Source organism: Malania oleifera, chromosome 12 (genome assembly GCF_029873635.1).
Source record: "Malania oleifera isolate guangnan ecotype guangnan chromosome 12, ASM2987363v1, whole genome shotgun sequence".
NCBI classification, from domain to species: Eukaryota; Viridiplantae; Streptophyta; class Magnoliopsida; order Santalales; family Ximeniaceae; genus Malania; species Malania oleifera.
In genome coordinates, this window is record NC_080428.1 from 10185108 (window position 1) to 10211264 (window position 26157).

The 26157-nt window shown below is 37.4% G+C and overlaps 1 protein-coding gene across 2 annotated transcripts; it reads right to left on the bottom strand.

Annotated features, from left to right (window-relative positions):
• Positions 1-5566: 5566 nt before the first annotated feature.
• On the bottom strand, positions 5567-13966 carry LOC131144553 (leucine-rich repeat receptor-like serine/threonine-protein kinase At1g17230). Of its 2 annotated transcripts, none has more exons than XM_058093254.1 (3): positions 9924-13966; positions 6650-7027; positions 5567-6022 (listed from the first exon to the last, which is right to left on the bottom strand). In XM_058093254.1, exons 1-3 carry the CDS (start codon positions 12856-12858, stop codon positions 6012-6014), a joined length of 3324 nt encoding a protein of 1107 aa, XP_057949237.1. In that variant the 5' UTR covers positions 12859-13966; the 3' UTR covers positions 5567-6011. The 2 variants fall into 2 exon arrangements, with proteins under 2 accessions (XP_057949237.1, XP_057949236.1); XM_058093253.1 differs by having other exon boundaries at positions 5567-6508; positions 9924-13855.
• Positions 13967-26157: the final 12191 nt, after the last annotated feature.

Below are 26157 nucleotides of genomic sequence, written 5' to 3' on the forward strand. Positions count from 1 at the left end.
TGATTGAAAGTGTTGATATGTTGAGAAAGATCTGAATCCTCCGCCATCTTAAGCCAATAAAACTTTTGTTTAAGATACAGCTTGTTCGTAAGCGACTTGGACATATCCTCATCCATGACGTTGTACATAACATCATTGGCCAGACAATGTCAGATCGTGGATACCACCTTACTTCAAGCTCCTTCCAACTTGCTTCGTTCATGTCATCCAACTTCTTTCCATATAAAGTCTTCACCATCCCTTGTTGCACTAGCAGGTCTTTCACTCTTCTTTGCCAAAGCCCGAAATTAACAGTTCCATCGAACTTGTTCACATCGAACTTAATCGAAGAGACCCCAAGCATTCTTGAACCAATAGCTCTGATACCACTTATTGTTGTTTCGTTCACAAGATATGCACAGCAGAAGCACACAATCACACACAAATCAATCAACAACCACCAATGCAATCACTCGATGATGAAATATACTCAAGAAGCAAGCAAACAACAATAAGAAGAATCAAAAAAACAACTAGAATGCACAAGATTTACGTGGTTTAGTAATAGCCTACGTCCACGGGAGCAGCAACCTCGGTTTCACTATGATTAATGTCAAAGCTGCAATCTTAGGGTTACAATATTGTTTAAGTATAAAATCAATGCGTATAAAAGTGTTCTAGTATATCCAAACTACATTTCTAGCAATCTTCCGGAGGAAAACCCTTCGATAAGCCCAATCTATAAGCCCCTGATTTGAATTTACGTAATCTGCGCCGACTAAAACCATCGATGATTTAGCGAAATTGTCGATAGTTCAGTGCGAAAAAAAAAAAATAATAAACACCTGCATTCTGCCCGAAACCATCAACAGTTAGGGCCCAATCCATCGACGGTTTGTCCTCAGACCTACAAACTTCTCTCATGCAATTGTCCCTCCTTTCACATAACTCTCTCTAATACATGTGATTCGCTCTAAATATGAGCCACATCCCCAACAAAAAATGATAATTTCTCTAATATACTCCTAATTACAATGCTTTACATCTTCATCTTTCTTTCCTAGCAAATTCTCATAAAAACCCATAAGTTCATAAGCAACATTCTTCTCCGTAATTCTTTTTCCCTTTGCATTTTTCTTGATTTCTGACTTAATTCTTTTATTATTCACCACACCTAAAAAAATACTTTTTATTCTTGTCAGCAAGCTTTAATCAGCTTTCTCTAACTTTTTGTCTAAGCAATTCCTCCTTTGCATTGTAAAAGAAAAGAAACCCCTTCATTCTGTAGTTCTCAACATGTCAATTTACCAGAAAAAATGCCAACTTGTATAACTAAAAACTTGACCCTGGCAGCATTCATCCTGCTACTTATTTTACTAAAGTAGATTCCATAGAAAGATCTTAGTCTCTTCTTCAATAGCATAAGTTTCATGGAAAGAGAATACATTGAGGAGCCATTAATGATATTCCATACATCATACACAGTTTCCAAGAGGAGCCATTAACGATATTCCTAGCAGCTCGAATATCTTATTATGCTCCTGTAGTGATTAGGTTGAATTAAGGAGAAGTCTCTACATACAAAATATCATCTAGAGTCCTAAATTGTTGAGTGTGTCACGAAATCTTTTAACAATTTTCTTTTTCCTATTGGAGGGCCAAACAATTCTCATAACCACCCTAGGTAGGCCTTTTCTTGTTAGGACCCTGTGAACATCCAGATCAAAGTGACACCGAGAAATTTATGTGGTTCGGTTAATAACGACCTACATTCATGGAGCACATACCAACTATTCAATAACTCACCGGAAATGTTACAATTCTCTCTCTCTCTCTCTCTCTCTCTCTCTCTCTCTCTCTCTCTCTCTCTCTCTCTCTCTCTCTCTCTCTCTCTCTCTCTCTGTGTGTGCTCTCTCTGCACTGTGTTATGCTGTGCCTGCACTACTGTACTGTGTTGTATCACTTTCCACAGCCCTGTTTATATAGGCTTGGAATTTACATCATGATTAAATACAAATCAATTACAAATTAATCACAAATTGGAAGTTTGTAGTCAAGAGATAAATGGAGAATAAAAGCACGCGTTTTCTGACTCAGCTCAACGCGTCTCCAGCTGTGTTTCTGGCTCCATCTCTAACAATCTCCCACTTGGAGACAAAGACACCTCCTCAACCAGAGTATCATGAATAAATGATGTGCTCATAATATGTGTCTTCAAGCATGAAGACCAAATGAAGTTGAACACAACTTCAGTTCCTCTGTAATCGCCACCTTCCTGTCTGCTCAATTTCTGCGGACTAATCTGATGGCTGTCATCTTCACAACTGATGTAAAAATACAGGTGTAGTCAATCCCTTCCTTCTGCTCAAAGCCTTTGACTACCAACTGAGGCTTGTACCTTCTGAAGCTGTCATGCTCCTCTTCGATTCTGTACACCCACTTGTTGTGAAGGCTTTTGGGCAACTTCCACATTCTGTTGGAGGTGAGGGATTTCATCTCATCCTTCATCGCAAGCTCCCACTTGCTCGTATCTGCCACCTGACATGCTTCATCATAGCATTCGGGCTCTCCTCCATCTGTAGGAAGTAAGTAATCAATATACCTTTTGTTTGGTATATAAGACCGAGTAGATCTCCTAAGCTCCGAAGCTGGAGTAAGAGATGGTGGTGCGACGATCTGCTCCACTAGTTCCTCCACCTAAGGACTCTCAGTATTCTGCTGATGTGTCCTAACACATTCTGAGTGGACCAGTTCTAGTCCCTTCTTCCTTGGGGCATGGGTGTTTATCTGGAAACTAACCCTCTTTTGTTTCCTGACTACACAATTCTCACACATGTCAACCTGCACTGACTGTAGACCACTCAATTTTTCCTTTGAGTGCATCACCCTGAGTTCCTTCTCCCTCATGTGACCAAGTTGTTGGTGCCAGATGTTGCTGTCGCCATTTCCTACAACAGCTAAAATAGACATGGAGGCATTGGAGGTTAGAAAAAGTGTTCCGCTTTTCTTACCTCGCGCAATCATTAGTACACCCTTAGAAACTTTCCATTCATCGCCAATGAATTTCGCTGTGTATCCCTCATCTGTCAGCTGACCAACTGAGATCAAATTCTTTCTCAGATCTGGAATATACCTGACATCCTTCAGCTTCCATACTGACCCGTTTATATTGATCTTCACAACTCTCTTACCGATTACGTCGCAAGGTTGATCGTTGCCAAGGTACACCTTACCAAAATTACCTAGTGTGTACTCCTCTAGGCAATCTCTACAACATGTGACATGAAATGAGGCTCCAGAATCTAAGACCCAAAACTCCTGTTTGCTCTTCAAAGAGCAGATCAACATCTCATCATTCTCGGAAGCAATATTTGCTTCTGTCTTTGCCCTCGCCTCGAATTCTTTCTTCTGATTCCTGCACTGGTTCCTAAAATGACCAGTCTTTCCACAATTCCAGCACTCAATAACTTTCATGCTCTGGGAACCTGTGTCCTGAGTACCTCTGGGATTTTCGGATTTTGACCGTCTGGGCCTAGATCTGCCTCAGTTGTTTAATCGTCCATGCTTGTTTCCTCTGCCTCGACTCTCCATGTTCAAGGCTGAACTCAAATTGGAGCTATGGTTCGGCTGCATTCTTATTTCTTCCGTCAAAATCATGCTAACAACCTCATCGTATACAAGCTTCGATTTCCCTACGGAGCTACTGATGGCAGTGATGACACCATTCCAATTTTCAGGCAACTGACTAAGAATCAGTAGAGCCCAAATCTCATTATCAAACGTTATCCTAACTGAGGCGAGTTGATTAGACAACTCGTTGAAGTTATTCAGATGTCTGCTGAAACTCTCACCTGCAGACATGTTTATCATAAATAATCTTTTCATGAGATGTACCTTATTTGCAACTGAAAGCTGCTCGTACATATTAGAGAGCACATCCATCAGAGACTTGGTGGATGTTATATGTTTGATATTGAACGCCACAGATTTCAACAACGTCATTGTGATAGCTTTGAGGGCTTTTCGATCAAGCAACTCCCACTCGTCCTCGTTCATGGATGTTGGCTTACCCTTCAACGGTAAGTGCAATTCCTTCCCAAACAAATAGTCTTCTATCTGCATCTTCCAGAAACCGAAATTGTTCCCGTTGAACATTTCAATTTTTGAGCTTTTTTTATTTGACATCTCAATTTGTTAATCTAGAGATGGAATTAGCTCAAATGGATAGCACGGATGGATCCGGAACGATCGAAAACCCTAGAAATGGTTCAAGTCGCTCGAAAAACGGACCCAAAACGACTCTGAAAATCTCAGTCAAAGTTTGGTCAAACCTGGTCAAGCTTGCTGACGTGGCACTATTGACGTGGCAATGTTGACGTGTGCACCTGCTGACGTGGTAGAGGTGGGACCCACTGATGACGTGGCAGGGTGGGACCCACTGATGTGTGGCCGATGACGTAGCGCTGACGTGGCAGTGTGGGGCCCACCGACTGACGTGGCAAGTGGGACCCACTTGATGACGTGGCAGTGGCCTGCTGACGTGGCGTCTCCAGCTAACGTGGCTCTCACTTGTGTGTCAGCTGACGTGGCCGGTTCTGAGGCACAGCTCGGATCCGGTTCATGGATCGGATCTCGGGTTCACCCGGGTCTGAGAGTTTTCCCAAGTCGAGCCGGGTAGCGAATCAGGTCGGGTTGAGGCGGTTCGAGTGAGGAAGACACGTGCGGCGCATTGCCGGCGCATGGAGAGGCGTCTTGCTCCGGCAAGGCGCGTGTGAGCACGTGCAGGATTGTTTGAACTCCGTTCGAGCTCCGACTAGCACCCTTCTCTTCGTCTCGGCAAGTTAAATGCGATGGTGGCCTCAAAACACAATTTTGATCTACTGGACAGAACTCTGAATTTTGGGATCACTTCCAATCTGGCTTTTATACTCCAACCGAGCTCTGATACCACTTGTTAGGACCCTGTGAGCATCCAGATCAAAGTGATACCAAGAAATTTACGTGGTTCGGTCAATAACGACCAACGTCCACGGAGCACACACCAACTATTCAATAACTCACTGGAAATGTTACAATTCTCTCTCTCTCTCTCTCTCTCTCTCTCTCTCTCTCTCTCTCTCTCTCTCTCTCTCTCTCTCTCTCTCTCTCTCTTCCTCCCTTCTTCCTCTCAGCTCTCTCTCTGCACTGTGCTGTGCTGTGCCTACACTAGTGTACTGTGTTGTATCACTTTCCACAGCTCTCTTTATATAGGCTTGGAATTTACATCATGATTAAATACAAATCAATTACAAATTAATCACAAATTAGAAGTTTATAATCAAGAGATAAATGGAAAATAAAAACACGCATTTTCTGACTCAGCTCAACGCGTCTCCAGCTGTGTTTCTAGCTCCATCTTTAACATTTTTAATTACTCATTTTATAAATGGGAACTTGGAAATTTTATATCTGAAATTTTTGGTCGGTAAAAATATATAACTGAATTAACTGCAAGTTCCCCCAACTTTGCATTTCTTAAATACTACATAATATACCTAAACAGATAGACATCACCGACTTCACAAAGGCTCGAGAAGATGCAAAAATAAAAAGAAATAATATATCTTACATGTATCATACTGCCATCAAAGCAGATCAATCAATCAATCAAAATATGAACGTTTCTTGAAGCTTATAGTTTAGGATGAACATCATTCATTGGCAACAGCACTAAACACAATGAATTTTTGGATTTTCTTCTTGTGTCCATGTACAATTTGGCAGGACTAGAGCTTAAATATGATTTTCTTTTCTGTTTTTTTTCCTTTGTTTTTTTCAATTTGAACAGCGGGATTAGCATAAGCCTTTGCTGTACAATCCATCAGTTATTCAAGGAAGAATCACAAAACACAATGCCAACATCAACGTTGCTTTGCATTTTCACGCGTATAGACAGCATGCTGGAGGATCAGCAGATGGGAGATAAGGGAGATTATCAGGATTGCAAGCTCCTCTCTTAGGAAGATGGAGCAGAGCCTACGCCTCTGCACAACCTAGTTTTCATCTGGGAAATAAAAAATAAAAAATAAAAAATAAAAAGAACAGAAGAATATTGTTAATAACCATCCAAGCTGCTTACATAAGCAGAGTCAGGCCCGTCCAGGAATGGAGAAATAGTGTTTTCAACATATCAATTTATGGGGAACTTATAAAGAACATGAATGTTATTGTTAAGGGAAATCATTCAGAAGAAGGGTCCATTCCTTTTTTGCATCTCATTTTGTTTTATGTTTACCTAGCAGACAGGAAGACAAAACTTCTAGTAGCAAAACGATGTAGAGGCAGTGACAGTGGGGAAAATGTGGTTGTTCGGTAATCCAAGGCAGGTGGGATAGTGGAGCTGTGGAGGTGGAAATGGTGGCAGTGGTGGTCAAATGTTGAGCTAGGATCACGTTAAAGACTGCAGCTAATATTTGATATGCAGTAAGTCATTCCCCACTACTGAGATTATGAGCGAGCAAGTATTTTGTGTGCCCAAAATTGTTGTTTGCTGCAAACAATCCAGACAGAGCAACACATTTACGTGGAGTAAATGCAGCCAAAGAATATTCAGTGCACACTTTAGCCATGTGTCTACATAATTGATTCCTGCAACATAACCATAATTTTTAATGGAAATCATATCTCTAACCTCTGGGAGAAGTATCTTCATCTAAAGGGGTTTCTGATGTTGAAGGCATTTGTAAATTGCACTTTGCCTCTCTAGCATTCATCATCATGGCTATAACCTCTTTCATTGTTGGCCTATTAAGCGGGGAAGCACTGGTGCAGAACAATGCAATCTTAAGAATCAGAGAGATTTCATCAACTGTCCTCTTTGCACTCAGATCCAGTCGTTTGTCAAATATATCAGGAACTGCATTGTGAATTGATCTCCTCACCCAAGTTACAAGGTCTCCTCCCTGGTCAAGTGGTTGAACAGGAGACCTCCCAGTTACTAGTTCTAGAAGAACAACCCCAAAACTGTAGATGTCACACTTCTCTGTCACTTTCAATGTGTAAGCATATTCTGGAATTCAAAAAAACAATTCACAGGTTAGAGTTATCTAAGAGACCAATAGATAGTACCCTGATCCTTTAAACATGGGACAACACTTCTTTCAGGAACAGTCTAACAGACTCAAAATCAGGAACAACAGCCAAACAGGCTCAAAAAAGAAATAGAAAAGTAGAAGAGTACCTCTTAAAAGAGATCAGAGGAATGCGAAGTGTCCCATGCAGTTCTTAATACACTACCTGTGATAGAGCCACTAGGCATTTCTTTCAAAAAATTTAAAAAAAAAAAATGACCATGGCTGAATCTTTCATGATTTGGCTTTCCAATACCCATTTAGCTTTATTTTCTATTTTTACTTTCTTTTTAAAAAAAAATAAAAAAAAATAAAGAAATTTTGAAATAATTACCTCATATTTTGTTTGAAGAACATTACCAACTACCCTCTCATTTTTTATTTTTTATTTTTTATTTTTTTTAGCTAGTGTATAGAGAGAATGCACTGAGGAACCACTCCTAGCATGCCTGGAAAGAATAAATGCACCAAGAACATTGTTTCCCAGCAGCAAAAGGTATGCCTAGTGTTTTTTTTTTAATAAAATAAATAAATAAATAAATAAGATATGCCTTCATGTTTTCTGGTCCAAATAGCTATGCTACCACTACCTGGAAATTAAGAGATGATGAACTGGTTTGAGGGCTGTGGGAAGAAAATTTTCAGGGGGCCCAAGGTCCAGTTAGATCTGAATCTAAAATAAAGAACTACCCACTTTTAGTAGATGGCAATGACAGAAATTAGAACCAATATTTATCCAGTTCCTGTGCATGCATGGTCCATCATTCTAGACACGTGACCATTATTTATCCAGTTCCTGTGCATGCATGGTAAGTAATTATGCTATCTATTGTTCCATGACTCTGACCATTAAGCAATCTTTTTGGGGTACATATTTGAGCATCTAGAAGGCCATATAGTTCAGATAACTACTCTAGCTATAACTTGGCAGCTATGAACTAATTATACAACACTTAAAACCACTTACTAGTGTCAGCCATTCTATGATCCTCCTATTTTACCAGCATATAGTAGAAAGTATTGACAATTTTGGAAATTATTCATTTTTAAGAAACAGTCAAAAAAATGGGAAAATAGATAGGAAACGTCAAATCACCTCGTCACCAAAAAGCTTGAGTAGTTACGCGAGAGTTCTATTATCTAACATGACCCCTTGCTCACAAGCCTGTTAGGCTTGAATGTGCGCGCAAAGAAAATGCCCATCCATTTTACCTTGTTTTTAAACTTAATATTACACCTAGGGCATGCAACTCTAGACCTAGATCAGAGAGGCTCTAGTACTATAACCTAAAATCTTAAACAACTAGGGGCTGCAGGCCAAAAATGCATATCAGGCCCCAAAACTCCTCTAGACACATGCAGTCTGATCACACATGGGGAGACAAACTAACTATGAATGACTCCCACTGCGGTGGATAAGACAATTTAACACAGAAGATAATGCAGGCAACAAGAATTGAACTCAAGAGTCCAAGACCCATTGGCAACCACAAAAACTGATAACATCTTGAGTCACCAGTTTACCTAAAAGCTCAAGCTATTAGGTGGGGACACAAGAATTGTCTTTCCCATCAAACAAGTATACCTTGAATAGATTGAGAAACCTATAATTTCCTAGGAAACACATAGAAGATAATCTGATAATGTGCATGACAAGAATTGAATCCAAGACCTCCCAGTGACCATGGCACTGATTCCATGTTAAGCACCGCCAAATCTATAAGCTTAAGGTGCCAAGTGAGGGCCCAAGTATACCTTGAATAGATTGAGAAACCTATAATTTCCTAGGAAACACATAGAAGATAATCTGATAATGTGCATGACGAGAATTGAATCCAAGACCTCCCAGTGACCATGGCACTGATTCCATGTTAAGCACCGCCAAATCTATAAGCTTAAGGAGCCAAGTGAGGGCCCAAGTATACCTTGAATAGATTGAGAAACCTATAATTTCCTAGGAAACACATAGAAGATAATCTGATAATGTGCATGACAAGAATTGAATCCAAGACCTCCCAGTGACCATGGCACTGATTCCATGTTAAGCACCGCCAAATCTATATGCTTAAGGTGCCAAGTGAGGGCCCAAGAATATGCTTTATTATCGGACAAGAAATATGCCTTGAATATGTTGAGAAATCCATACTATTTACAAAAGAATAAAGTAATGAATGATAATGCATAATTCCTTAGATAAAACAGAAAAACCATCAAACGATAAGATTCAGAAAAATTTTCCATTTTTCCATCAAAAAAACAAGACACGATTTATTCATTTAATCAACGGGGTTCAAATTAGTAATTAATATCCTGAATTTATGACTGCAATATCACTAGAATTGGAAAAAGTATAACGCTGCGTTTGGGAACAAAGATTTTGAGCCTTGGATTTGGATTTGAGTAGATTTGAACAAATTTCAATACAATTTTATATTACATCTTATCTAAATCTAATACAAATCAAATCCAAGGCCTCTCCAAACATAGGGTATAAGTAAAAGGACCAAACTTTAAATTTTTTAAGGATCAAAACAAGAGTTGGAAGACAATTCAAACTAAATTTCATGGTTAATATCTCATTATATACCTTCAAGAATAAAGACTAATAAAAGAATAATCCTATTAGCCATGGAACAAATGTCCAAGACACATTCACATTGGATATTTTTTCACAGAAACAGGAGACAAAACATAATATGGCAGTGTCGACAATCACTAAAGAATGAACATATCATTATGTTTGCTGAGAAATAATAAATACCGATTTCGAACTTCTTCCAAAAGGAATGATGGACAAGAAGGTTAAGTGTGAAATGCATAAATAGAAAAATTTACCTGGTGCAATGTAGCCATATGAACCTGCCACAGTAGACATTGATTTGGAATGGGAGAAGTCAACCAACTTTGCCAAACCAAAATCTCCCACATGAGCTTGAAGCATTTCATCTAGTAAAATGTTGTTTGATTTAATGTCACGGTGTATGATCTGGGGCTTACAATCATAATGAAGATAGCACAAACCCTCCGCTGCTCCAAGAGCAATTTTATATCTAGTATTCCAGTCAAGTATGCTTGTTTGGCCATTTCCATGAAGTTGTTCTCCTAGGCTTCCATTAGCCATGTACTCGTACAAAAGAAGATTTGAGTCCTGGTGGTAGCAGAACCCATAGAGCTTCACAATATTACGGTGTCTAATCTTCCCCAGGGTTGTTATCTCAGCGCGAAAGCTGCCATCAACACTAGCAACTTCTCCACGGGATTTCAGCTTTTTTATGGCAATAACCTCACCACTGGCCATAACAGCTTTGTATACAGTGCCACAGGCTCCCCTTCCTATAACAGCACTCTCAGAAAAGTTCCCAGTAGCTTCCAAGAGATCCTGGTACGTGAACCCCTCTTTCGGAAAGTAGTAATTATCCAACAAATCAGGCTTTGTTTGATGATCAAGTGAAACAAGAGCAGTTCTATGGTGCCTTATAAACCAACAAAATCCGATAGTAAACATCAAAGTAATTAGCCCAGCAATGACAGAAATGATACTCACTATTTTCTTAGACAACCCCTCATTTGTCCCACTTAAATTTTCTGTTATAGATGGGCTACCAGATTGATGACAATGATATGATCCCAATATGCACAAACCATCGTTTCTAGCAAAATTGCTTGAATCCATCCTGTAAAATACAGGGGTATTTGGAACTGTTCCTACCAATTTATTGTCAGAAAGGTTGCACACAAGGAGGCTTGAAAGCTCACCAATTGAAGCAGGAATTTCACCCACAAGCTGATTGTTATTCAGGTAAAGTGCTTCCAACATCTGTAGATTCCCCAAATTTGGTGGAATTGTACCAGACAGAGCATTATAGCTAATGTTCAGAGCAATCTGAAGTGCAGCAAGTTGGCCAAGCTCAACAGGAATACTGCCAGAAAAATGGTTCCCACCCATTTGCAAATCTGTTAGTCGGGTCAGACCCCCTAAGGTTCTTGGTATTTGTCCAGTCAATTTATTGTCAGACAGCTTCAATAGTTCCAGATTCACCAGCTCGCCAAGTTCTTCTGGAAGATGGCCAGTGAACTGATTCCTGCTAATATCAAGCCTTTGTAGCTTTTTACATTTACCCAACTCACGAGGAACGCTCCCTGAAAGCTGATTAGAGGAAATATTAAAGGTGACAAGACGTACCAAATTTCCAAGTCCATGAGGGATTTGTCCAACAAAATAATTATCCGACAAAAGAAGCCTCTGCAGTCTCCAAATCTTACCTACTTCTGGCGGTATGAGCCCTGAAAATCGATTCTTATTTAGTTCAATGGCGAAAAGACTGTAAAGATGGGATAGTTCAACTGGAAGGCTGCCTGTGAGCCGGTTATCTCCCAGCCTTAGCTGCCGCAGAGACTTGCATGTCTTTATGCCATGGGGAATATTTCCAGATAACTTATTTGACCCAAGGCTCAGATACAGCAATGTCTGGAACTTGCAAAGTTGTGCAGGTATGCTACCAACAAGATTATTCACAGACATGTCAATGATATTGAGTTTACTGTTACTACCAAGAAGAGGAGGAATAGTACCGTCCAGATGATTGTCAAAAAGTTGAAAGTCCTCCAAGAATGTAAGGTTCTGAAGTTCCAGTGGAATTGTACCTGTCAAATTATTCATGGACATGTCTAAACTCTTAAGCAGCTTCAACTGTCCAAGCTCCCGGGGAATGCCTCCCTGCAGCTGGTTTTCAAAGAGATGAAGCAAAGTGAGATTAGCAAGCTGAGCCAACTCCTTGGGAATCAACCCACTTAATCGATTTTCAGATAGATCAATCTCCATTGCTTTTACACAGTTCCTTAGTTCTCGGGGAATGGTTCCATTCAGCTGGTTTGTATAGAGGTACAAATTAGTCAGGTGAGTCAACTTTCCAAGCTCTTTTGGAATCCTTCCACTAAAAGAATTTTCATTCAGTGCCAGCATTGCGAGGTTGCTGAAATTCCCAATCTCGACAGGAATTTCACCAGACAACCGGTTTTTTGCCAGGTATATGGAGCTAAGGTTCTTCAGCCTCTGAAGTTCCCAAGGAAGGGAACCTTCCAGCTGATTCTGTGCCAGACCCAGCATTTCCAAGCTCTCACAATCACTGATTTCAACAGGAATTGGACCTGAGAGGATGTTCAGACCTGCCCTGAACACTTTAAGTTTTTTCAACATACCAATGGATGGGGGAATTGTGCCAGTGAGATTGTTACTGTAAATGACAAGCTCTTTGAGTGAAGTTAAATTTCCAAGCTCCTGTGGAATTGCACCATAAATAAAATTCTCACACAGATAAAGCTGTGTGAGGGTGGCAATTGTGCTGAGCTGGGTTGGAAGTTCTCCATGGAGCCTATTGGTGCAGAGGTCTAGGACCTCAAGATGATGACAGTCAACAAGAGCTTTTGGAATTGGACCGATGATGAAGTTTCTTGAGATATTTAACTCGGTTAATTGAGGTAGCTTACAAATGCTTGAAAACGATAAATTTCCAGACAAATTAAGGTTACTGAGTTCTACAGAAATTACCTTAGAATCAGAACTACACCCTATGCCAGCCCAAGAGCAGGGGGTCATATGGGAAGAATTCCAGCTTTGGAGATTGTTATTTGGGTCAATGAGTGATTGTTTAAACTCCAGAAGAAAAGCACCCTCCTCATTTAACGACCTTACCAAGAAGACACCAAAAGTAATAATCAATAGCAATCGAAAATGCTTTCGGATTAGGGAACCAGCAACAGTTCTTGCCATTTCTGGGAGACAACAAGAGAGGAGAAAGAAAAGAAAAGGAACAAAATGAAGGTCCAGAAAACAAGCAAGTCTTGTTTTCCAATACTACCGCATCAAAAATTTGTCTTTAAGGCGATTTCAATACGAAATTATTGCATCATTGTGATAAATAAATAAATTTTGAAAAAAGGTCAATCACCAAGAAGCTGGTAAAGCTGGGAGAAGATAAAATGGTGGGCCGAATTCATGACTAACAGAGGAGAATTTTAACAAGAGCTTCCAATCCATAACAGAGGAATATGTATCAATAAAAATGCAATTTAAAATATTTTTAAAAAAGAGAAGAAGAAGAAGAAGAAGAAGCTTTTTGACATCTAGCAAAGGCACATGGAGATACCAGAAATCAAAGGAACAGTGGCCTCAGCTGTGCCATTTACGAAAAGGGACTTATCCCCATCTCAGCGTGAGGCCTTTGAAAAGTGAGAAAAATAAATAAGGCCATGGAGCATTCAAGAGAGGGAGAGAGCAAGAGGTGCCTACCTTGAAGAGACCCACCTACCTCCTGAGAGAGAGAGAGAGAGAGGGAGCGAGAGAAAGGAAGATTTGATTGATAACGGCAAGAAGCGGAGAGCAAATTGTAGTCAACGAAGGAAAAAAAAAAATTTACAGAAGTGGTTGAGTTCTACTTTGTTGCAAGTTGGTCTGCTTCTTCTCTCCACAACCACCAGCACCAGCACCAGCACCTTGGCAACAACACCATTACTCTGTGTAGTGCTGTGCTATCAAGCAGAAGAGGCACTGATTGATGGATCCATGGACCTCATCAAGGCAAGGCGAATGTGGGTGACACTGTTGCTACTACTTTTACTCACTTTGTGGATTAGAGGGTGCTGGTAGCGACTCACTCGCTCACTGCCTCGGTCCAGCCTTTACTGCATCCACCACAATCTTCGCCATTGTTGCTCGTTGCTGGGCCTCCCAATATGAATGGGATTTGCGGCTTTGAATTCCATACACTCTTTTCTCTTTCCCTTTCTTTTTTTTCCTTCTTCCCTTTCTAATTAGGGTCTCCATTGCCATGATTCCCATGGCGACCGCTTTGAAGAGTAAGTGCTTCTCGAGTCACTGGACTCTCTCTCTCTCTCTCTCTCACAAATAAGAGAAAATATTGGCGTCTCATGGAGTGGTCTGACTCTGAGAGGGACGGCTGCATGCGCATCTCAATTAATATTTTGGGTTAAACCGATGCCTATCCAATTTAATAATCTAAATAGTGCACCATACTTTCATAAAAGTTGATTTTACAATTTTTTTTTTTCCCTCCAAAGAATCCGAACTTTGAGTTATAAAATGATTATGGTTTTATTTTTATCCCATATCCATTCTTATTCTTTCTTAATATTACTTCTTAAATGTAAAAAATTTATTTTGTAATGACTGTAATATTTTATCTCATATCATTCTTATTCTTTCTTAATATTCCTTCTTCAATATAATTTCTTTTATTTTTAATGGTTGTAGCATTTTACAAAGCTGCATTAATAAATTTCTTTCCCAACGGTTGTCTTTTACTCCCCAAAGGCCACCTTTAGAACTCAATTTTCCCTACACTTTTTTTTTTTTTTTTTTTTTTGTGCATTCTTTTTTATTTTTTATTTTTTTTTTTGAAAAACAAATACATTTTTTTTAGAAACATTTACTACGTTTAGGAGCAGAAATTTCATACCTTAATTTTGAATTTGAACAAATTTTAATATAATTTTACATTTCATAATATCTAAATATAATACAAATCCAAATCTAAAACTTCTCCAAACATGAGATTAATAGCATTGAAGGGCCATTTTTTGTCACCTTACGCAAATCATACAAATTCTTATGACAAAAGTAATGTAATTGGTGTAATCTCAAAAATGGGGTGAATTGGATATTTTAAAAATTTTAGGTCAGCGGTCTTATTTTAAAATTACAATTAGTATAACTCAACCTAAAGTCTTTCTATTCAAATATAAATTCAACAAATATATGAATGTCCAAACAAGCTAAGCAGATAAAACAGTTCCTGTATTTCTCAAACAATCATAGATAAATATTCAAACACGAATGTAGTAATCTCAATAGATAAATATAAGCATGCAAGTACTAGAATGTAAAGAGAATGGAGAAAGAGTGACACAAGGATTTTATCGAGGTTCGGCCCAATACTACCTACGTTCCCGCCTCAAGTCAACCTACTTGAGGATTCCACTATATGCTCATTTAAGCGGGCAGAGCGATACCGTTTACACTCTCCTTACAGGACGGAGTTCCCCCAACTCAATTACGGGGCTAAGTCATAACTAGTTTTCCTTACGAGGCAAAGTCTCCTCAGTTCACTTACTGGGCATAATTAAACCAGATCTCCTTAGGAGGCAGAGTCTCCTTAACTCACCTAATTAGTCTAGAGCCAAACCGGTACACCTTACAGGACAATGTATTCCTCTTCCGACCACATGTCGGGAGCACAGCAATATGAAAGTTTTTGTGTACAAGTAAAGTGCTTCTATAATAAGCAAATGTGTACAAGTTCAACTCTAAATGCACTCCAAAATGATTTGTAAATTGAAGTTCGGTAGAGTATTTGATTTTCTCTCAAGATATTTTTCAATATAAAGCTGAGAGTTGGGAAAGATTGATTTTATGAAATATCAAAATACAGGAAACTTTTCAAGCAGAATATATAAATTAATATATTACTCAAGTACTCTTGATTTATTCAAAGATTTTCTCCACAAACAATATTCAATGATGAAGTGTATAGGAGAGATTAATATTTGAGATTATCACCAACTAAAATGAAAGGTTTTCAAACTAAGTATATGAACTTGAATACAAACTCAAGCCTTTTTTAAGAACCCCTTTAAAAATTTTCTCCAAGAAAGTGTATAGAAATAAGTAATTTACTTTTTGAAATCTCAAGAACAAAAAGGCCTTCAAGCAAATATACATCAATAGAATATATGCTCAAGGCTTACTTGTAAGAAACCCCAAGATTTCCTCCAAAAAGATTTTCAAAAGAAAGATGTAGGAAGAATATGTAAATGCTCTCAAAAAAAAATTTTTGCAATAAAGAATGTGAGAAGTAATCAAATCTCTCTTTCCTTGAAGATTTTAGCAAATGAATAATGAGAAAGAGAATAAAAATATGCTTGTATATGTGAGAGTAGGAAAATAATTGTCCAAAATATTTGAGAGAATTTTAATGCTAATTCCTTGACTAATTATGTTTATGAGTGGGCTATATATAGAATTTCCAAAAAATCTTACTACTAGGGACACAGTGGGAATTCTTAAAATTATTTAATAAAAAATTAAACACGTTTTAGCTCTCAAAAAATGGCCAACCCAAGAGGTCCAGTCGACCGGTTTGACGTTCGATCGACTAGCCTTTAAGTAATTTTCAAATATTTGAAAGGGTCGGTTGACTGTGCAAAGTGTCGGTCGGCTGACCGTTTGGTGATTTCCAAATGACCGAGAAACGGCCTGCCAGGCTGAACAACCAGTCAGCTGGGTGAACAGTGTCAGTCAGCTGGGCTTATTTAAGCCTTCAAGAAGTCAATTTGCCTGGCCTGTTAAAATGACTATAGTGCCCTCCGGTTTACCGGGCTAATTACTTTGTGAGGAGGCCGGTCGATTAAGCCTTCATAGAATTGAGTTTTGGCCCTTGTCTTATTTTCAAAACTATTTTAGACCTTCTGTAACGACCCATAAAATTTTAATGATTAAGTAATTAGGAAAATGATAGATGGAATAGATAAATAAGGAATAAAGGGGAAAAAGGGAAAATTTTGGAAGAAGGGAACAATAGACCTCGTCGACAAGTGTTCTACCAAAGATCATCGATAAAGTTCAGTTCCTCATCGACGAGAAGGTCCCAAATGAGCAAATTTCAAATTTAAGACTCGTTGACAAATAAATCTCCTCGTCAACGAAGTTCCTTATGTGACTCGTCGACGAATCCTCTCTACTCGTCGACAAGGCCACGTGGCAAAATCAAGTATAAATGGAACTAGGGAAGCTTCCACAAGAAGAAATCATATTTTCTCCCTTTTTCTCTCTCTAAAATAGTTTTCTCTACCTTCTCTCTAACTTTTCGACCCAGATTCAGCCTGAATTAACGATTGGAGACCGCTACGATGTTCTAGGGAAGATTCTCTACACATCTAGCGAAACATTTTTCTAAGCTGAGCTTTTCGGGAGACGCTCCTAAGTTGAGGAAAGGGTTAAGATTCTTAGTTTTTGGGTTCTAAAGGTTTATTTAAGGTTTATAGGTTAAGAAAATGTAGAAATAGTAGTTTATTTGGGATTTATTTAATTAAACTAGGGCTTTTTATTCAGAATCCAGGTGAGTGTCACAGGCATCTTTTGGAGGTTCCTGTTGGCGTAGTTCAAGAAGCAAGTAACGGAGAATATATATTAAACCATATTTTTTTATGAATTAATTAGAAAATGAAATATGTGATAAATATATGTGTATATATGTTTGTACGGGTTTAAAATGTCAACTGTTTAAATTACATTTTCTGAGCTTAGGGCTGTTTATTTAGATATGTATATGTGAAAATGAACTGATGTAAGTAAATGGTTTTTTCAGGATAACTATGTAAAAAAGGAAAGGTATATTTTTAGTATATAAATGTTAAATGTAGGTTGACTTATTTTACAAGAAATATATATATATATATATATATATATATATATGAATTTTACTGCTAAATTGTGTGGCATGAGTAAAATAGAATTCTATGTGGAATTGTGTTACATGTATGAGATGCGGGATATACAGGAAATGAACTGAAATGAAAATGATATATAAAATATGCTGCATCTGAGTGTTAATGTAACCATGGAACCAAAAAGAGTTGAAAAATGCTGGGACTAACACAAAAACAGCTTAAAGATGTTAGGTAGCAGATTAGCGCATTTCTATGTGGACTAACACAAAAATAGCTGAAAGATGTTGGGACTAACAAAAAAATAGCTGAAAGATACTGGGATTAACACAAAAACAGCTGAAAGATACTGAGACAAACACAAAAATAGCTTAAAGATGCTGGGACTAACACAAAAATAGCTGAAAGATGCTAGGACTAACACAAAAATAGCTGAAAGATGCTAGGTGTATTATGAAATGAAAATGAGAATGAAATGGAAATGAAATGTGAAATGTGAACAATATGAAATGGGAAAAAGCCACGTAAAGTCAAATGGAATGAAATGTAAAAGATGAAAACATGAACAGTTGAGAAATGCAGGATAAATGACAGACGGAATAATATATTACAGTAGTATCAGTATGTATACTAATATAGCATGTTACGTTTGGTCGGGGCAAACTCTTCACTCGAGGGCTTGCTGAGGAAGGCGAGTGCCCTAGTTAGTATCAAGCATAGTAGTAGGCTATATAACGTACTAGAGCAGAGAGAAACTACTTGTATGGGCGGGTAGATTTCCCTATTCTCGAGAACCTTCGCTGGTAAACCTTTGGATGAACAATGTGAGTATGAGATTACTTTTTCACTTAAGGGCTTACTAAGTAAGGTAAGTGACTCACTCGAAAAATTAGCAACTCGAAAACTATCCCAAGTATAGGAGTTCAGTCGTGTAATAATTAGCCCAAAGGTCAAATCGTCTCCTTAGGAATGCATTTTAATTCCAAACTCGTGTAATTCCAAAAGAAATTAAGAAAATAAAAATTTACTGAACATAGTTCAAATTCAGTTTCCTGGGATTTTTGAGATTTTGTGACGAAATTAAAACAACATGAAATTTAATTTATGAACCTAATACATACTAAAAAAATAGGGAACAAGCACATTAAAATAGGTGGTAACAAAATTAATTGCGAAAAAATAATCCTACATCTAACCATTTAGACAAGAAATAAAACCTATGTTTGAAATTTCAGACAAAAGCCTAAAAACGAAGAACTTTATTATGCAAGTGAAACATTCAACCATAAATTCATTAATTAACTACTAACTTAAATTTAAACTTAACACAATCAAGAAATCAAAATTAATTCTAACAATGATATTAAGAACTGACTTCAAAAATAACCTAAACAAAATTTAAGTTTCAATAATGAAAAGAGAATAATAAAAATTCTAACAGAAACTTTAAACAAAACTAAAAGTATTAATAATCCCAACTTTAAATTGAAGAAAAATTAAACCTTGACAATGAAAATAAATCTAACATTAAACTTAGAAAAGAGAGGAGAAGAGAGATACGAAAGAGAGAGAGAGAGAGAGAGAGAGAGAGAGAGAGAGAGAGAGAGAGAGAGAGAGAGAGATCTAATTGGAGAAGAATGGAGAAGAGGGGTCGAATGTGATGTTGCTACTATGCTCTTGGGCTACTCCTCCTGTCTCTCAAAAGAAAACCTAACTACTCCAAAAGAAAAAAAAACAAAGAAAGCCTAACTAAACCCTACATACCCCCCTCACAAAAGCAACCTCCTTTATATCCTAAAAGAAACTAATAAAAAAACCCCAACTGTCCCAAAAAATTGAAGATTCAAGACAAGTGCCTCACTCACACTTGCATGGCCAGGTCACATCAAGACCCAGCCCACTTCATTTTTTTTATTTATTTTCTTTTCTTGCTTCTTCTTTTCTTCCCTTTTGTTTCTCAGTGCACAAAGCCAATTTAGATCGTACCGTATCTCTCAAAGTTCAAAACACAAAAGTTGTAAATATCTTTCTCAACTTTCCCCAGAATTTTGAATTGTCTCGATCAAAGCTCGTACGAGAAAGTTACGCTCAGATTACGAAACAATGCCGAAATAGTCCATAAAAACAGCATATGGTAACTTCACGTCCGATTTCGACCTTGATGCATCTAGTATTTCTCAAAACACAAAACATGAAAATTGTAGAGCGTTTTCTTATCTTTCTACAACATCCTAAATCATATAAATCGAAGGTCAAATGAGAGAGTTAAGCATAGATTACGAAGTACCATCGATTTTTAGCTTCCAATAGTCGTCCTGCAATAAAAAAAAAACCAAAATTTCATAAATTATGTAATAAAACCCAAATATTATAAATAGAACACAATGTTAAAATATTGAGAGTAATTAGGCATTTAATTAAAAATATAATTTGTAATACATGAATTAAAATACCTAATTATGCAATTTAAGCGCGTAATCACACCCTCTAACTAAAGTTTTGCTAGTCCCTAGCAAAATAAAAAAAAACTAAGAAAACTATCAAATCCTATCTACCTTCTCTTTCGCGGAAAATATAGTTGCATTTACCAAGTGCAACAAGGCTTTAAACCCTCAATCCTAGTGGACGAGTTGTAGTCTCGTGAGGATTTCCATGGTAACACCCACAAACACCAATTCCAATGAATATTAAATGAATGTACATGCAACACGAATATACCATTTCACATACATGAATATCATCAGATTACACACAATTCACACAATTCTGAAACAAGTCATTCATGCAAGTTTTATCATTATATAGCCGTTTAAGAACAGTATGCTCGCATAGAATCAACTCGCGATAACAATGCAGAGTTAATGTAGCCATATAAAGTAAAGTATAAATAGGCGAAATCTCGAGTTATGTGTAATGTGTATGACTCGTTACACCCAGGGTATCCATGGACACCTACAAAACGGTTGTTTTGACTCAACCTAACTGGTATACCCTCAAAAACACTAAAATAGAATGGGTTCACTCGTCATATGTGAGGAGGAGTGTCGCGATCAAACATCCCACATATTGCAATGAACAAATGCTAAATGTATGAAGTAGACCAGTCTGAAAAGGATCCAACCTATTTGTGAGGTGTCGGGTTCTTCACCCTAATATCTTCTCATCTACTCGTCATGTCCAACCAAGACCACCCTAGATCAACTTATTCACAAACCTAGCATGAATACATATGAAGCATTGAGCGGTTGAAGAGTCTTCATATGTGGAGAACATGTATCGTGTCCCTGAATTTTTGTTGTATTTGTGTGGAGCAGATATTAAACTTTCACTTCATGTGTATTTCTATTTCTTTTGTTTTTATTTTTTTCTTTCTTCTGCTCATTCTTCAGTTTCTTCGTTTTCACTGTCAATTAAGACAATCATTACACTTCTTTTGTTTTCTTCATACCACCCATGTGAATTAAGCTCAAATAGTAGTCCATGAACTAAGTCTATTTCTAGGGGTGACTCAGCCTTCACATCTTGAGTAGGCTACAAAACCTATGTTTCTATCTCCCTACTAGATGTCACCTCTAGGCTAGCAAGTCAAAAACAAAGACTAATGTACAAAGAGTATCTAGAAAAGAATGGAAAGTTGAGTTTCATGAAGTCTAAGATGACGTCAAAAACTCAAAAGAACGATAAATGAATCAATAGTACCTCACAAGGTGTCATAGTTGCCACGGGCGTTCTCTCAATGCTCACAAGGAACCCTAAGTGCTACAAGTCATGTGAACGTGTATATTTAGCCTCGTGAGATACCATGTAAATACAAGAGTTTATTTAACCAGATTGACACAAATGAAATACCAGTCAACCTTTATAGAGTTGCAATTCGTAGATAAACCATACAAAGAGAAACTACACATAAATAACCCACTATACAACTTAAGTGTGTAACTCCTAGGTTATATACAAGTATATAAAGGGTATAAGTCAGTGTTAATCATGGTCTAATTATCTATATTCAAATTTTTTTTTTCAATGTAATTTCTCATCCCCCCCCCCCCAACTAAAGTGGAACATTGTCCTCAATGTGAAAGCATAAGGGAAATAGAAAAGATGTGCACTAGGGAAGTGGAGCGTACCTAGGTGGAGAAGTAAGGGGAAATAAAAATTGAAACTAAAGAAAAATGTTCCTGAAAATAAACTAAAAATAAGTCAAGGTAAAACAAAATGAAAAGAAAGGAAATAAAAACATCACAGTCTGTCTGGCGGAGGCTCTGGAGGAATTTCATCTGGTGGGTACAGTTTTAAAAATTGAACTGGCGGGTCTCCAAATTTGAGCCCCCACAATGAATCAGTCTTAATACCTGCATAAAAGTTAGTCACAAATAAATCAATACGTTCTAAGGTACCAGACAAAACCTGTGCAGATTGCCTTCCTTATTTTAACAAGAAGGGATCGTTATTTAGTATATTTTTCAGGGATTTCACTTTTTTAAGAAACGGTCTTTGAGGCACAGGTGTCAGAACAGTTATCTTTGGTTCGTGAGAAGCATTAGCATTAAAAGTTTTACCTGGTTCCTTGAAAGTTAAATTCTCACCATTTTGCTCACTCTTTTTATCGGGTGTACCAATTATCTTACCACTGCGGGGATTTGCTTTAGCATTGAACTCCTTGACATTTATTCCAATAGAGAGTGATGGTTCCACGGCTACCAATCTCTGAGGATAAGGTACCACAGGTTGGTACTATTTATTAGTCTCAGTCTCCTCATTAACTGACTTCTTCACTTCTAGACTCGCTTCATCTAATATTTCTTTGACTTCCCCTATCTCAGTTGTAACTTCAGGAACAAGGACAACTGGTTGTTTGTTGGTAAGCACCTCAGGTAGGGAAACTTCTTTCCCACTTCTCCAAGTAATAATAGCCTCCACTGTATCAAGAGATACATTATGTATTTGTTGCTGTTGCTATTGGTGTTCTTGAGGATTAGGCTGATGTTCTACCAAAAATTATCCTTTTTCTAAGATATCCAATTGTGTGCTCCTCGCATTAATGGTGTCCCGTAATTCATTTATGGCCTAAGTGTACTGCTTGTTAGTTGTGATTTGGATCTGCATGAACTGTTGGAAAGCATCCTCAAGAGACTTCTCCGGTTGAGCAGGTGTTGCATTAGATTGAAATCCTGTTGGTGCACAACTCTGAGGGATCTGTTGTGGCTAATACTGAGGCGGAAGAGTGTCTGGATAATATGTTGGCTCACATTTATCTCCACCACTGATTGCACTGTTAGGTTGTACTACCATGGGTACCTGATCATATTATGTATTTCTTTGTCGGGCACTTTCAGCTAAGTAATCAAAGAATGATAGTGTCTGATCTGGTTGCTGAAGAGTTCTCCATTGCACATGGTCTGGACAAAGTGTTTGCAATCAGGAGTAAGAGTTGTATAGAAATAATTGATTAACCTCCATGATTCAAACCTGTGATATGGACAAGTACTTGGCAGATCCTTGAACCTCTCTCAACAAGCCCAAAAAGTCTCATCACCCTTCTACATAAACTAAATGATCTGTTCCTGCAAAAATCGAGTTCTCTGTGGGGGACAAAACTTATGCATAAATTCTCGCTCCATATCAGCCCAATTAGAGATAGAGTGAGGTCTCAAATAATTAAACCATATTTTCGCCCTCTCTTTCAAAAAGGCAAGAAATAAACGAAGTCTAGTAAATTCATCAGTTTTAGCATGAGAAAAAAAAATATTGCAAGTCAACTCAAACTCCATCAGGTGCCGATAAGGACACTCGGATTCATTCACGTAGAACTGAGGTATCAATGACTTCCTCCCGTGCTGCATCATGAAATTAAGTTCATTATTAGGTAAAGCGGTGTAAGATGGTGCAGTGGTGCATGTAGGCTGCAATAAATCCATAAGCGCACATGGTGCAGGTGCAGCCATATTTTCTTCAAAGCTTAATTCCCTTTTTTTTTTTTCTTCATGAGAAAAATTAAACTAACGGGAAAAACACTAGTTCGAAACAAAAACTGACATTCCCTGGCAATGGTGCCAAAAACTTGACTCACTCAAAAAATGAGCAACTCGGAAGCTATCCCAAGTATAGGAGTTCAGTCGTGTAATAATTAACCCAAGGGACAAATCGTCTCCTCAAGGAATGCATTTTAATTCCAAACTCGTGTAATTCCAAAAGAAATTAAGAAAAGAAAAATAAACTGAACATAGTTCAAATTCAGTTTCCTAGGATTTTCGAGATTTTGTGATGAAATTAAAATAAAATGAAATTTAATTTATGAACCTAACACGCACTAAAGAAACAGGAAACAAGCACATTAAAATAGGTGGTAACAAAATTAACTGCAAAAAAATAATCCTACATCTAACTATTTAGATAGGAAATAAAACCTACATTCGAAATTTCAGAAAAAAAACCTAAAAACGAAACTTTATTACGCAAGTGAAACATTCAACCATAAATTCATTAATTAACTACTAACTTAAATTTAAACTTAACACAATCAAGAAACCAAAATTAATTCTAACAATGATATTGAGAACTGACTTCAAAAATAACCCAAATAAAATTTAAGCTTCAACAATGAAAAAGAGAATAATAAAAATTCTAACAGAAACTTTAAACAAAACTAAAAGTATTAATAATCCCAACTTTAAATTGAAGAAAAATTAAATCTTGACAATGAAAATAAATCTAACATTAAACTAAGAAAAGAGAGAAGATGAGAGATACAAAAGATACGAGAGAGAGAGAGAGAGAGAGAGAGAGAGAGAGAGAGAGAGAGAGAGAGAGCGCCATGTAATTGGAGAAGAATGGAGAAGAGAGGCCGAATGTGATGCTGCTGCTGTGCTCTTGGGCTGCTCGTCCTGCCTCTCAAAATAAAACCTAATTACTCCAAAAGAAAAAAACAAAGAAAGCCCAGCTAAATCATACATACCCCCCTCACAAAAGCAACCTCTTTTATATCCTAAAAGAAACTAACAAAAAACCCCAACCGTCCCAGAAAATTGAAGATTCAAGACCAGTGCCTCACTCACACTTGCATGGATGGATCACATCAAGACCTGACCCACTTCATTTTTTATTTATTTATTTTCTTTTCTTGCTTTTTCTTTTCTTCCTTTTTGTTTCCCAGCGCACAAAACCAATTTTGACCATATTAAAACTCGTATCTCTCAAAGCTTAAAACATAAAAGTTGTAGAACTCTTTCTCAGCTTTCCCTATAATTTTGAATTTTCTTGATTGGAGCTTGTACGAGAAAGTTACGCCCAGATTACGAAACAATGCCGAAATAATCCTTAAAAACAGCATATGGTAACTTCACGTCCAATTTCGACCTTGATGCAGCAGCCAGTATTTCTCAAAACAAAAAAAATTAAAATTGTAGAACATTTTCTTATCTTTCTATAGCATCCTAAATCATCTAAATCGGAGATTGGATGAGAGAGTTATGCATAGATTACAAAGTACCATCGGTTTTTAGCTTCCAATAGTCGCCCTGCAATAAAAAATACCAAAAATTCATAAATTACTCAATAAAACCCAAATATTATAGATAGAACACAATATTAAAATATTGAGAGTAATTAGACATTTAATTAAAAATATAATTCGTAATGCATGAATTAAAATACCTAATTACTCAATTTAAGCGTGTAATCAGTGAGTGCCCTGGTATGCTTCAGTTGTGACCTTCGGGTTGCCTAAGTATAGAGCAGAGGGGTGCTGCTTGTATGGACGAGTAATCAACCCTATCCTAGGGTTTTTCTCGTGGGTAAAATATCTTGTATGTGATTGATTAGGTTTAGAAAATGATTTCAGAAATTATGTTAAAGATCCACAAATGTTGAATATTATATTGATTATAAACTCATGTTGGTCACATGCTAATTTAATATATTGTTTCTTCCCTTATTGAGATGTGTCTCACCCGAATACAAATTTATTTTTTTTATGGACCTCCATAGGATCGAGCTTAGAGAGCTCGAGGTTATTACAACATTTTTGGTTATAGAAAGGAAGAAAGGGTATAAACTTGATGATACTTTTGGGTTGTATAAATTTATGTTTTATGTTTTATATTTTAAGTCTTCTGAGAAAGGGATGATTGTGAATACTGGAAGTTGTGGATTATGTTTTTTGGAGTTAGTATATATGTGGATACGGGTGGATGTATGATTTATGTTGGAATGTAGATAGATGTAGAAAACTTTGGTATTATACTGATTGAGGATTGTACTTATGTTTTCCACTACGTAATTATTAATGGAATAACAAGTATAGGAAAATGAATGACATGGCACCCGGATCCCACAAGACAGGTTCGGGGCACCACAAAGCACGGTTAATCAGGTATAATGCATGGATTGGGTTTATGAGTTCGGGGTGTTATAGTTTGGTATTAGAGAAATAGGTTTTGCGATTCTATAAACTTAGGAATGATTTATACCAGAGTATAGGAATTAGTTAGGATGAGAATAGGAAATAGGTAGGTTAGGTGTTGAGAAGTATAGGATTTTGTTTTGTAGTTTAAAGGCGGAAATACATCAATGATTTCCTGTAATTTTTCTGAAGCAGTCGACGGCCTCA

Bases quoted from the DNA above. Each gene is read 5' to 3' on its own strand.
- LOC131144553 (XM_058093253.1), bottom strand. From the start codon at position 12,858: ATGGCAAGAACTGTTGCTGGTTCCCTAATCCGAAAGCATTTTCGATTG. The intron at 7,028-9,923 runs GTAAATTTTTCT...TTTGAATTCCAG, and splicing joins ATATGGCTACATTGCACCAG to AATATGCTTACACATTGAAA. The intron at 6,509-6,649 runs GTTAGAGATATG...GATTGTTTGCAG, and splicing joins TGAAGATACTTCTCCCAGAG to CAAACAACAATTTTGGGCAC.